The 13,984-nt window shown below is 39.3% G+C and overlaps 1 protein-coding gene across 3 annotated transcripts in view; it reads right to left on the reverse strand.

The window, feature by feature from the left end:
• The window catches only part of ELMO1 (engulfment and cell motility 1), a 303,043-nt gene that overhangs the window by 240,042 nt on the left and 49,017 nt on the right, over positions 1-13,984 (reverse strand). For all 3 annotated transcript variants that reach the window (XM_053976921.1, XM_053976912.1, XM_053976927.1), the window contains exons 3-4: positions 12,945-13,087; positions 67-107 (exon numbers count right to left, since the gene is read on the reverse strand). In XM_053976921.1, coding sequence (XP_053832896.1) covers positions 67-107; positions 12,945-13,022 — 119 coding nt within the window. In that variant the 5' untranslated portion in view covers positions 13,023-13,087. The remainder of the gene's footprint in view (positions 1-66; positions 108-12,944; positions 13,088-13,984) is intronic.

The following is a 13,984-nucleotide window of genomic DNA, read 5'->3' on the forward strand; positions in this document are numbered from 1 at the left end:
ATCTCCTAGGTGGTTTAATACTTCAAAAAGCACTGTATGTAGTATGTACTATATAGCAGAACTTACCCATCACAGACTTCTTTTATTATTGAGGACAGTGGCTTTTTCTGGTAAATGAAAAAAGAAAGAAAAAGCAAAATCACCAAATTAGAATAACTCTAGAGTTCTAAGAATATGATTCTAAAGCCAGTAAATGCAAAGAACAAAACTAGTAGCATTTCATTATTTATTTAATGTCAAGAGTGAATGGATCCCAAAATTTTCTGCTGTTTCGGTCCATAAAGGTATAAAGATAGCAATTCTAGACATATGCATTATGACATTATCCATTATTTTTGCCAACCTTAGCCTATATAACATAAACTCAGTTTTTCAACTGAGAAATCAAAAGTTTCTTTTGTGTACACTGTATCGCATTACCCAACAGAAACAGAAGATTCAGATATCAACACGAGCATTTTCCAGGAATGAAATCTGAAACCAGAAGACATTCAAAAATTTTAAACCTTCTTTTGTTCCTTTCAGAGACGGTCATATGATGACAGTAATCCTCTCTCTTAAGTGCACACATGCAGGTTCCCCTCTGATAAAACACCACCTGGAAGGTGTTAGAATCCCAGATGTCTCAGTTCTGCTTTTTTTTCTACATCTGTGAGCACAGGAGCATTTGGACTGACTCAAAACAGCTCTCCTGCTTTGGGTCCCAAAATAGAAAAGAAGAAAAGAGTCCAGCCTGTTGATGTTGCAATGCTTTAAACACAGGGTGCACACATAAGTGTTTTTAGAAGATTTCTGGCTAAGAGCAAATGCCCTTTTAAGTCCCAAACCATAGACGAAATTGCACAGCAGAAAGAAACGTGCGAAATTTCTCCAGCTGAGTGACTCCTGAGCCTTTTCCCCCCAGTACTGGGTGACCACACAATGTCACATATATCTATTACTTCACAAAAACTTCCCAAATCACCTAAACATTATAGGATCCCCCTCTCTAGTTACTTCCAGTAATGACAGTTCACTGAAGTACTAAAAAGGAAACAAAACAAACAAATACAGAAATCTCACCATAAACCCACCCACTTAATTCAATGCTATTGTCAAAATAAGCTTTTTACCTTTAATGTAAAATGATTAGTGAAAAAATTAACTCAGTATTAGGGCATGCTATGTGAAAGAAAAAAAAAATCCCTTGAATTTGTTTTCTGTGATTCACCACTGCATTGACAGAAAGCCAGAGACAGGACTCCTTGGCCAGGTCAGGATCAGAGAAGGATTTATTATTTCAACAGTCCAGTCAACTAAGCCAGTTAATAAACAGGCAGAAACATAACACAAGACCATTTTAATCAGACAGGAATGAAAGCACCTGCTGAAAGGATTCTGTTCCTGCTTACCATATTGTCTCAGTCCTTGGTTTCCTTCCTTCTTTCACTGCCATTTCTGTTTTCACATGACCACCCAAGATGATCCACACCAGGGAAGTTAATCAAACTAAAAGTTGGAGAAGGAGGGCGGGGGGAGGGGAAATAGTTTTCCCCAGGACCAATTTCCTCATCTGCCTGGCTATGTACCTATATGAGTAGCAAACACCAGCACATGGGAGAAAAGGCAGAAGAGGGAAACTGCTCCATTCTGCAGCAGGAACAGGTTCCTTCTCCACAGCAGCGTCTCTGTTGCACTGGCTCAGTTTTTGCATAGCTGCAGCCAGGCTGTAAAGCAGAACAGGCAGATCACATTAGATAGAAAAAGTGGTGTTTTCTCCCAGTTTTTTGGACTGATCTGTTCCTCAGTCTGTGGAACTGCATCACTTATGTACAACTACTTTGACCTGCTGTCCTCCTCTCTGAGGGTTTTTTCAGCTTCTGCAATTCTGTAAGAGCAATCCTGGCATCCAACTGCTTTCTTTCCTCTACCTTTTAAGAAACAACAACAACAACCACACCACCAAAAAAAAAAAAAAAAAACAAAAAAAACAAAAAAACAAAAAAAAACAAAAAAAAACCAAAAAAAACCCACCAAAACAAAACAAAAAAACCCCCACATTTTTTTGTGGAGGGACAGAAGGAGAAGCACAACTTTGTCTGGAGCTGGATAACTTCAGTTTGCCTTTCAGCACACATGTGCCAGCCTATAGGCACACTGCTGCCAAGCAGAGTGCACAGCATGCTGCATCCCCCTTCACCTGTCGGGATGCTACCATATTTTGGCAAAATTTTATCAGGATTATTAATTCCTTTTACAAAGTAAACAGAAACCAGCTAGCAGATTCAATATAATGGAGGACAAAAAGAGTAACTGCTTTTTCTTCCCATTATTTCCCATAGGATCTATAGTTTCCCATTAGAAACTATGACAAAAAAACAATTTAACAAACTAAACTAGCAATAATATGTGAATAATATAATAATAAACTAGCAATAACTGTGAAGGCTGGATTAAATTACTTTTCAAATCATTATTTTGGTATTTCTAAGTTCTCTACACCATTAATTTTTATGTCCTTTGTCAATCCCATTCACCTACCTCCTACCCCCTTTGCCTATTCTACACCACCTTTGCATTATTATATGACAACATCTGAAACTAAAAACTTGGAAAAAAAAAACCCTGCAACAAATCAATTAGAACCTGTGAAGTACAGCTAAAAGAAAAAGCAAATGGATCCTCAATAATAAAAATTATTTATACAGCCAGCCTCTCATGGTACAGCTTGGTCCTCCTTCGGCACTACTGCTACAGCACTGATGTGAGTAAGCACAACTCGTGATGAAAGAGGCAACAAGATGAAAAAAAAAGTGCAACTCTTCTGGGACACAGAGTTTGCAATTAGCAAATTGATAACATTTTACAAATTGATAAATGTAAAACAAATACCACCACAGCAATATTAATAAGTACTAGCAATACTAATATGCTGCTGCTCCTAATAATCCCTTGGGCTGCACTCCCACTACGTGTAAGTCTCCAGAAAAATTCTTTTCCCTTCCCTTCCCTAACTGGGAGAGAAATTGCCACGAGCTCGTTGTTCACAAGAGGGATGTCCTTGCAAGCAGTCGAGGGCTGCCATGACCCTCTGTGCACTCTCCCAGGTGGAGGCTGGTTGGCAGGAGGCTGCTGCAGGGACACTGGCAGGCAGCACACAGAGCTGGCAGCAGCAGCAGCAGCCCTGCCACCCTGCCTGTACAGCCAGGCCCCCTTGCCAGCAGAACCCTGCCTTGCTCTGGGAGTGACAGGCAGGTGGGTGAGTGCCCAGTTCCCGCTGCACTTCCCAGCTGGCTTACAGCCACCCCCAGAATCCTGCCGCAGTCTGTGAGACATGAAAATATGTTTGGGTACCAGTGTCAGGACATGACTGTCTACTGCATGTATAGGACCACAGCACTACTAGAAAACAAAGAAAAGCGAGCTATTATATTTTTTCCATTTTTTTTAACCATGGAAAATTAGATAAAAGTCTATTTCCATTCTCTGCAGAGTAGTTCTACTTGGCAGGCCATTCAAAGTCTCTTTTTTTTTTGTCCCTGGCTTTAAATATCTGCCAAATGTCAAAGAGCATAGATTTGAAGTTTTTGTTGCCTTAATCTTAATAAAATTCTATTTATGGAAATTTACTTACCTTTGCTGCATTTACAGTTCCAAAAAGTCAAATTTACCTTATTAGTCAATGTACTTCAAAGAATTTCTTACAATCAGTCCAAAAATATTTTGAAGTTTTTCCTTCATAGAAATAAGTATTTTGTGCTAGTGCTTTTTTTTTTCCTCTATGTCTCCTCCTAGACTTGTAAAAATGAAGTGAGCTTTTACACATGCTGAGATGCTCATTTAAAGCTCTAAGAAGATCAGGCTGTTGCTTTAATGTACAAAATAACAGAGATCAAAGTAAACTTTGTGCTCCCTACAGGAGATAACACCTTCAGCTACCTTATCACAGTATCTGCACTGAACACATTGGTTAGAAAAAGAGTATTTTCCTAGGGTAATTATTAAATTGACAGCTGAAGTTAAGTGATACCACGGCATTATGGCCTCATGACTTACTGATCTGCACACAAGGGGAGAATCCTGACAATGACACAGAGCACAGGCAGCACTACAGCCAATGTGAATTTACACACCTGGTAAAGCTCTATCTGCATTGACTGGTTAGCACACATGTCAAAGATTCATGGCCCTAATGACATCCACCACGCAGGTCACCAATTCTGAGTTCGCCTGCAAGTATCTCAGCTGTATCTCCGGGTTTTGTGTGCTGGGATGCACACAGATCCCAAACTTGGTCTTGAGAACTTGCCCTTGCTACTTGTGCAGTACTTGGTAGCACTTCCAAAGTAACTTGCAGACCACAGACTGAGATTTCCCACTCCAATTTCCTCACCAGTTTCATCCTTTCGTGCCTACCCCTATGGAGAACTCACAGGGAACTAGTCACCAGGAGAACTAAGCACAGGTGTGCAAGACTGTAAGTTGGTCTAGTCCAGACCACTGTTTTCTTCCAGAGAAATCATGGGATGAACAAAAGCAAGCAAAGAATGTCCAATATATCAATGCTGACCAAGCTCTAGGTCCTGTTCAAACCACCATTAGTACTCCAATTTGGGTTTAAAGCACTTCCAAATCAAACAGCAAGTGTGTGTGTGTGTGTGTGTGAACTGTAAAGAGGACAGAAGCCTAAATCCAGGTGGAAACCTGCATTACATGTGCAGTTCTGGTATACCTTGTGTAATACCAGGAAATTGTAGACAGGTTTCTTTTAGGCCAAGTCTGAATATCTTTTCCTTTCCACATGACTGACAGAGATTCATTGCTTTTTCTTTTTGCTTAGGTTGGTTGATTTGTTAGGTTCTTCTTGTTGGGGTTTTTTTGGGCCCAATAATTGGGATATTCCTCTCCCTGTCTGACACCTTTTAACTGCAGAAGTAACAAGAAAACCCTTAACTTCACTGTCTTTAAGCCTATCAGAAAAAATAGCAGATGTAGCACATCTGTTAGTGCGAAAGAGCATTGAGGAAAAAAATACAATTGCTGACCTGTGCATCTGTCAAAAAACAAACTTTTAGTCAGTAAATACAACATTCTGTCTTATAATTAATGCTATCATGACACTAATAAATCTTTCAGTGCTAAAGTAGTTTTTATGTCTATTAAAAAACAGAAAAACAACTCTCTTCACAATCAGTGGAGGCTTTATCTGTTACTGTCATACACCAGGGTCCACAGAGGACTGGTGGCAAACACCACATTCAAGGACTCCTGGATCCATGAGTCACTAATTCAGCACTGGTTTCCTGTGGTGTAAGAGACAAGGTCTTTTGAAAGGGGGAGATGCTGGATTGCTTTGGATTTCAGCCTTCTCAACCTGTTCTGAACCACTCTCAGAATCAACACCATTGACTACAATGGAATACTGGTGAGACCAGACTTGTTAACTTATTATCAGGCATCTGTAAAAGATGAACGGGAGGATTTCTCTAACCAAGGGGAGCACCCCAGAGAATGAATGCCTGAAGAACAGGGACTCCACAGTGCTACAGTAAAAGAGACCATGAAACCCAGCCAAGGCCAAGCCAACACCACACAGGTGTGCCTGTGCAGCAGCACAGCCCAGGGCTGGAAACATTAGCACCTCAGAGCCGACAGGCAAAACCCTCAACAAGTGCAGCTGCTGCTGATGGGAGAGAGCTTTTGTCAGCTCAGTTCACAGCTCTTAAGGTGGTAGCTTTAGCATGTCAGTGGCAACACCTTGGTATAAATTTAGCACTAGGAGTTCCACAGAGCGCACAAGACTTAGGGAAACCCAGGTATTCATGTCCTCTCTCTCTTCACTCTCAGCTGCAGCTTCCTCAGTTACTCCCCTCCCACCCCCAAAGAGATCCTCACTCCTAAGTCTGCATTTCACCTAATTTAACCATTGAGCCACAGATCACATGTTTAGGATGTTACAGTGACTGTAGAACAAGGAAGTGGCAAAATATAATGTTAACAAAAAACCTCAATAAAAAAATAGAAAACCATAAACAGAATTTTGCAGATACTTCATATCTAGTGTCCTAACAAGCCATAACACTCCCTCTTTTCTCAAGTGTAAGTAGGAACACTAAAAACTCCCAATCAAGAGCACAGAAAAGTTAAAAAACACCTAGGGACCCACAGTTATGGATTTCACCGTGTTTACATGCAGCATTCTTGCCACATATATTTAAAATACAGCCAAAATACACTTTTAAATACAAAGCAAGGCTTTAAGATGTGGCTTTTCACACAACCTATTAGAGAGCATGCTTTTGAAGACTGAGTGAAGAAACGCCAAACCCTCAGCTCATGACTGACACATTTCTGGCCTACAAGGGCAGAAGTTTCTCCATGAAAGCAAAAAAAATTATATTGTGGGATTTTTGGTAGTACTCTCTTTTGTATTACAATCTATATGCCTATAACTAGAATATAATTGAGTCATAAAGTGTGCCTAGATACTCCAGCTGGCCAGAATGTGAATTAATTCACCAGTCCATAACTTCAGAAATCTCATCATTACACATTTCCTTTTAATAAGAGCAGAATTAACTTAAGAGATGGGACTCCTGCTGATAGTTAAAAAATTTTATGGATGCAACAACCTTAAAGTCATGTTTAGCCTTCATCTTGAAAATGCCATCAGCTGCAGGCAGCAAAATTCAGACTCTAACAGGGAGGTTCTGGCAAGAATTCTGGAGCTAGTTTTAAAAAGTGCTTTATCTCTTTCTTAAAATATTTTCTGAACATCCTTTATGCTGGAGATCAGGAACACTAGGGTATTAGTTCTGCAGACCTCAAGTGTATCCTGGCTCTACTTGCCCTTCTATTTAACAAAAAAACAACCAGCCAACCAACCAACAGAACCCTGTCTACTGGGTTAAGAACTTATGGTTCTTAACCTAGAAGATGGCAGCAAGAAGAAAGCTTAAATAGCATCCATAGACTGCAATTCACAAAACATTTCTATTTATTCTCCCCCTCCCTTTCATTTACAATGCCTAAACCTTCTGCACAGCTATTACCTCTTCCATCTACTAGGTCTTGCTGCTGCCTCTGTATTAAACAGAAGCAGTAAGACAGAGTTTTTGTGTATTTTTCAGTGATGAGGTCCCAGCTACACACTACACAGGACATAAGTTTGCAGCTTTGAAAGAATCCAGCCAACCAGTGGGAATGTGGCTTTGGACAAGCCAGACTAATAAAATGTAACATGTGACAATAACATTGCCTGTTTTATCCCTGCTGGCTGGCTGCCACCACATCAAAGAACTGAGGCTCTAATGATGACTATTTTAATGCCACAGTTATGTAAGAAAAGGAATCATATTTTTCAAACTCCATTGCATTTAACAATTGGTTCATTATGCTAACGAAGCATTGTCTATGTATACAAGTGCGCCAGTGCATTGAATTATATCCAGTGCACTAAAAAATTTGCATTATTGTTTCCAAGGTTATTCTTGCTGCTGAACAGCTTTTACAAAATAAATAAAAGTAAAAAATTGAGACCTTTCATTAGTCCAACAAAGGAAATGGAAAAAAAATCACATAAAAATAACAGATAAGATTTCTTTACCAACTCTATTAATAATATTTTCACTATGTTTATATGCCAGTCAGCACCTGCTTTACAAACAGCTTCATATTCAATTTTGTGAAGCTGAAATATGACAGGTACAACAAGGAGCAATAAAACTCCAAAAGCATCTGTTTGGCACCTAAACATTGATTTTAAGCAAGGCCTACCTTCAACAAATTGGCTTAAGACAGCAAAGTGTTTTTCAATTCTTTTTGAAAAGGTAGCCACCTTTTGGTTCATCCATCTTTGGGCAAGTCTTCCACCAGCAGCAACTGACATCCTCCTTCAGAATGGGTGAGATACAGCTGCAGTGGTCAGCCCAGAGCGCTGGCTCCTTCTCCCATCTGACAGAAAGGAGCTGCTGCTCCTTTCCTGCTGCAAATCCAGGCAGGGAACATTTTTATAAGTCAGTGGGGGTTTTTCTGTTGTTTTTTTTTTCCTCTCCCCATGAGCTGCTTCATAGTCCTCTATCTTCAAGAAACTGCTATCTTGTCAGCTTTTAAAGGCACTGACATTTCCCTTTACTATAAACTCAGGATGTGCAATAACATTGAAAATCATTCATACCAAAAATCTTTACTAGTTCTAGCTACTGCAGTACCATTACACTTTCTGGGTAAGAGTTCATATAAATTTGCAGGTTTGTGGGAAGGAGGCAAGAGCCTCTTTCTTCCTTCCTTCCCTTGAGAATTAAATGCCTCAAGTCAGAGTCTGGAGCCAGAATGAAGCACAGAGAGTGGCACTTCACAGTACGGTAAGACAGTGAGACATCAATAATCCTTTCTTGATCACTGCTTGAACAATGCTGGTGCTCACTAATATTGCATACATTTAGACTCGTGATGCCAGGATTGTCTCGGTATACTGCTATTACTAGTGACAGTACTTGCAGAAACTATATCTATTCTTAGGCTACACACATGGCAGAAGTGATGTGCAACTTTCTTTTCTCTAATTAAGCATTTCACAATCCCTTTTGAACTTCATTTTTCCCCACAGTTTAAGAAACACTGCACTGAATCAATTAACAAACCCCAATGGTCCATATTTAGGTCTGAAACCAGATTTAGGTTTGAAAGCTCCTTTTAAAAAAAACAAAACCTTACTGGTGACCTTTTAATATGCAGTGAAGTACAATGACTTCTATGAAGAAGACAAAAAAAACCAACCAAAATTAAAATGACACTGGCAGAAAAGACAACTTTAAAGAGACTCTTAAAAGATAAATTTGCTGAGTAAATCTAAACTTTAGAGAGAACATAAATGTAGAGCAGCCCATGGCTCATCCATGGCTGCATTTCTATTAACATGAAATTGTCATATGAAAATGCTCCTGTAAATTTTGCTCACCATATGAGATTTGTGCTTTGAAAAGAAAACACAGCTCTCCTCCTCCCTCCCCCCACCACCCATTTCTTTTTCCTAATATAAAGATTCACATCTGTTAATTTAATCCATGTTTAATGATCTCATAGGTAAAAGCAAACCTGGAGAAAGAGACTGTATGGCCAATTTTAATTATAAACTGCTCCTTTCTATAGGAAAGCCTTGTTTACCTCCAAGGCTGAGGAAGTTCATCCCCAAGCTTAGAGAAATCTGGTTTTAGTACAACTTGTGTTAAGACACACGAGTGGATTTGAATGGGATAAGCCAAAATAGATGTCCCCAAATATCCATCTTGTGCCTCTCATGGAAGCTGCTTCTCCTGCAGCAGGAACAGTGTAACTGTAAATCCACAAAGTATCCAGGTAACCTAAAATGAGCATTGGCTTACCTAAAATAATTTGTGCTGTAAAAAAACCCCAACAGCTAAGAATTATACATAATGGGCACAAATTAAAGCATGCAGGCTTTCACTGAACACAAGAAATAACACCCTCTTATGAAATAGCTATTTCTGGGACAATCAAAGAGAAGACAGGATAGACTAGCCAGCATCCTGGTTCACCTATACAGACCCTGTGCAGTCCTATTATTAACATCTTCTAGAATAATCATCCAGAAGAGTGAAGAAAAAGATAACAGACAGTCAGCATCTACCATTCATTTTTTCCCCAGACTGCATTGCTAAAAAGCCCACAAAAAGATCCCAATGCAAATTCAGACACCAACTCATTTCCATTCCTCCCCTTACATGACAGAAAGACTAAAGCATGAAAGATCAATGCTATACGCAGTTCTGAAGCCACAATCAAATCTTCATATTAAAAATTAATTTTGGGCAGAGTTTTAATATTGCTAGTACAGATTTATGGAGGAGGGAAGAGTCTGGATGCTATATTTCTAATTGATAATTGAGAAAAATTATGGAATTGGGGGGAAAACCCAAATAAGCCCCATGTATTCTGTAAGAGAGTAACTGAATTCAGTCAAGTTCATCTCTCAAGAAGAACATGATTTAAAATCAATTCTAATCCATACAGGCATCAGCCACCTGCGAGGTTTACTGCAACTTAATTAGTTCCCACCTGGTAAGAGAGACAGGGTAGTAAATAAGAGACAGTTTTGCCCTCCTTGTTTAAAGCAACTTTCCAAGAAACAAGCACTTGTGAAACACTGACAGCAAGTAGTACATGTCAATGTACTATTGAAAATTTTCTTTACATTCATTGGAAGCAGACACAGAAGCTAATTCCAAAAGGCACTTAATTATATATTAATTTTTCTTGCAGAGAATCTCTCTAACTGAGTGAGACTAATTTTATATGATTAAATTTAAAACCACCACTGGTGAACCCAGGTTAACAAACCTATAGAAATGAAGTGGGAAGCCTCAACTTGAAAAGGCTCTGTGCCTCCTGAAGTCCAAGTTGTCAGAAGTCACACAGGGCAGTGTGAAGTTTAATAACATTTGGTGGGAAAAATACTCATGAGCTCTTTTAAGGCCAACACCTGCCAGCACACCACCATTAATGGTTCTGGTTTCACAGCGACATTTCTTCACTTTGAGAATATTTTACTCTCTCCATTGCTAAGCAAAACATGCATACACGCAGCAAGTAAATTAGGATATTGTGCAACTGAATGTAAATAAGTGCTTCCAAGTATATACAATAAGTAACCTTAAAAAACCTCCTAGATTTTCCTTTGATTTCTTATACGGTATTTGAACTTCAGTTTTTGGAACAGCCTCAGTACCCTGAAAGACAAAACACCTGTGTCATGCTACAGTGATGGGGTTTTGTGGGGTTTTTTTAAGTAATATTATAGTGCTGTTCATTTAAATACTGTTTTTCTTGATGGTAAGAAAGAGAAAGAAACCAGTATGGGAAAGTTTTTAGGATTTTCTGAATATATGTCAAATGGTGACTGAATAAGCAGGTCCCACCTGGGACACAGGCACTGGCTGCAGTGTCTGGTCAGTGGGTAAGTCATTTATCTTTTCTGTCTTCCTCCCCTTTATCATCTCCGACAGCTACCCATCTGAGGGATGAATCATCTCCTCCACTACAGCTCTTCTACTGAATAGCTGCTTTAAAGGAAACAGATTGAGGAAAAGTTAGCACTAAGTGAATCAAAAGCAGAGCTGTGTGCTCCGAAGTATGTATCACCCTATATATTTTCAAGGTTCATTCCCACATTGCTTCCAACCTCGAGAAAGGTAAATACGCGTGTTTGTGTGCATGGGTAGAAAGAAGGGATGCTTCTTTCCCATCTTTCCATGTCAGAAAGGGGAGGGATGAGACTCTCAAACTTCATTCCCTCATCTCTATTTCTCTCTGCATCAGGAGCAGGCTGCTGTTAAAGTCTTCTCCATTTTGGCCTTACTTTCCCTCTCCTTCCTCCTGCTACCCATAAAGTGGCTTGAGGAAGCTTGCAGATAACTTGGCAGGCTGTGTTTGAGGAGTTTTACCCAATATAATTCAGCATTGATCTTTCTTGTCTCCTTCAAATCTTACATTATAAAATTTAAAACAAGGTACTAGGAAAGTAAGCTAATATTACAGATAAGGTATGAGGGTTTTTGGAGAGATACTTTAAGCTTTTTGTAAATAAAACCAAATAATTTTCATATTATTTTGCTGCTGTTTAAAAGGAGACTTCATACTATTTTTTCAGTTTTGTCCGCACTGTACTTGGTTCATCATGACTAACATGCATCTTTCCCTGAACACAGTGTGCAGTGTCTACTATTTGTTATATAAGAAGAAAAAAGTAAAACATTCTTCACTCCAGAAGGCAAAAGATTTCTATGCTTATTGAAAAATTTCAGCAAATGGAAATAGAAAAGCATGGCAGGTCAAAAAAATCAACCTACAAAGTTTGGTTTCACTTGGGAACTCCCTTTTCCTCTAAGGGGGCCTTCAGAATGCTTAAAAATCATACTGCTGTGATTCCAGCCACCCTCTAGGACCGTGTTTCTTTAAATTTCACACAGAAATTTCCAAGGCATGTGCCACAAAAGAGTTAACTACAAGTGAAACTCATTGCACTGCATGAAGATATTACTAACCCATTCCAGTAATACATTTTCAGTGTGAATTCAAATGCTCTCCTCTCCAATAGACCTTTATAATGTACTGAGTCCCCAGACACACCAGGGTCTAAAGCACATTATAAAATGCTTTTCTTCACTCTGAATACTATTTACAGAAATAATAATAATTCTAACCAGGTAACATGTTGCAGGATTTCAAAATGTTAAGGGTAAGCTGTTAAATATTAAAGAGATTGTTTTTAATATTAATACATGGGCCACAAAAACAATCTCAGAGAAGTCCAGAATATAAAACACTGCCCTTGTATAACTTGTTTTGTTTGTTTACCCCCCACCACAATTCCCTAAAAAGAGTTTTTAATTCATAATTTTGAATTTGTTAATTTCTATACACTGCCTCCAATCCGTCCACGGGACCATTGCTTTAGAACTAACCAGATAAACAGAACAACCCCTGAGATTCCTGAACAGAACTACAAACGTCCTCCTGCTCACAGTGCATCACTACTTAAGTTCCAAAATCTGCACTTGCTGCAGCCATTCAGTATGATTCTACTCCAAATGCAAAGCACTGACAAAAAATTTGAAGACTTTCCAACCAGAGGTAAAACACTACCACAATCTAACAGTTGAAGAAACTAAGGCACAAAAGTATTAAGTGGGTCACACAAGCAGTAAATGCCTTATTCAAGCAGCTGTTCAGAAAGAAAAAGCAAATGAAGAAACCAGCTAAACACATCAAAAACCTTAAGCAGTAAGAGAGGAAGAGGGTTACACCCCTTATAAAAAACACCTTCTACCCCACATACATTCACAGAAAAATGCACATGCATTGAAGTAAACATAAATGCAGAAGAAAACATGCAAAGAACTTTTTCATGAACAGGGCCAACTCAGCACAGGTACACAGGCACTTACTTGATCTATTTCCATTAACTTGGGGAAGGCACCTGGCCATTCAATCGCCACCTTCACTATATCAGCAGGAGGGGGCATTGCGACGATGCTGTTCTTTGGAGCCAGTACAACTGGACACTGCAGAGAGCCTCTCTCATTCACACCTGCAGGGAGAGAAAAAAAAAGAAAGAAGAATATTACAGCAGTTCAGGCAGAACTCCAGCACTGCCGCTTCAGTCTCCTACATTTCCCCTGGCTGGGCAGGTGGATGAAAATGTATGTGTGTATGTATGTGCAGGAGCAGGAGAATGGCACATATTACAGGAGCAAGCACAGGACACAACGCCACGACACGCTGCACAGCTCGACAGCCTGTTAGAAAGATGGCTGAAGCACTGATATGTACTGTGAATAATAGGCATGCATTAGATTTAAATAGAAAAACTATTTTTAAATATTATTAAATATGCTGGTGGGGAAAAAGCGACAAACTAGAGAAAGCTCCTGTTACAGTGTCACTCCTGGAGTCCCAGGGAACGTGACCAATTTGGTTAATGCTGGCGCTTCAGGAGAAGAGATTGCCCAGGAAGTTATGGCCAGGAAACACGGTTTCTTTTAACTATAGCAATGATCTTCTGGGTGTTCACAAATAGATCACTGCACTATAGCAACCAGTATGTCAGGAAGAAGGCAGAACACACAGCAGTTTCCACATATACATACACACACGCACACACACATCCTCACCTCACCGATCCAGAGATACCCACATATAAATACTTCTTCATGGTACATCTCAGACACATGAATACACAAGAATGTAGTATACATTCACAGTGACATAATCAGCTACATAACATGTCATTATTCTGCAAGAATATGAATATCAACAGAATCTCATGTCAAATAGTGTGAGCTGTGAATTTCAGGGAAAGAGGAAAGGGGAAGAACCAAATCCTCAGGTTTTGCAGAATTTAAGTTCTGTCTCTTCTGACTCATCAAACTTTATAACCTTCCAACAACAACAATAAATGTTTATCATGAGTGTGTAGTGCCTCTCT

This window comes from Vidua macroura, chromosome 1 (assembly GCF_024509145.1).
Source record: "Vidua macroura isolate BioBank_ID:100142 chromosome 1, ASM2450914v1, whole genome shotgun sequence".
Lineage (NCBI taxonomy): Eukaryota > Metazoa > Chordata > Aves > Passeriformes > Viduidae > Vidua > Vidua macroura.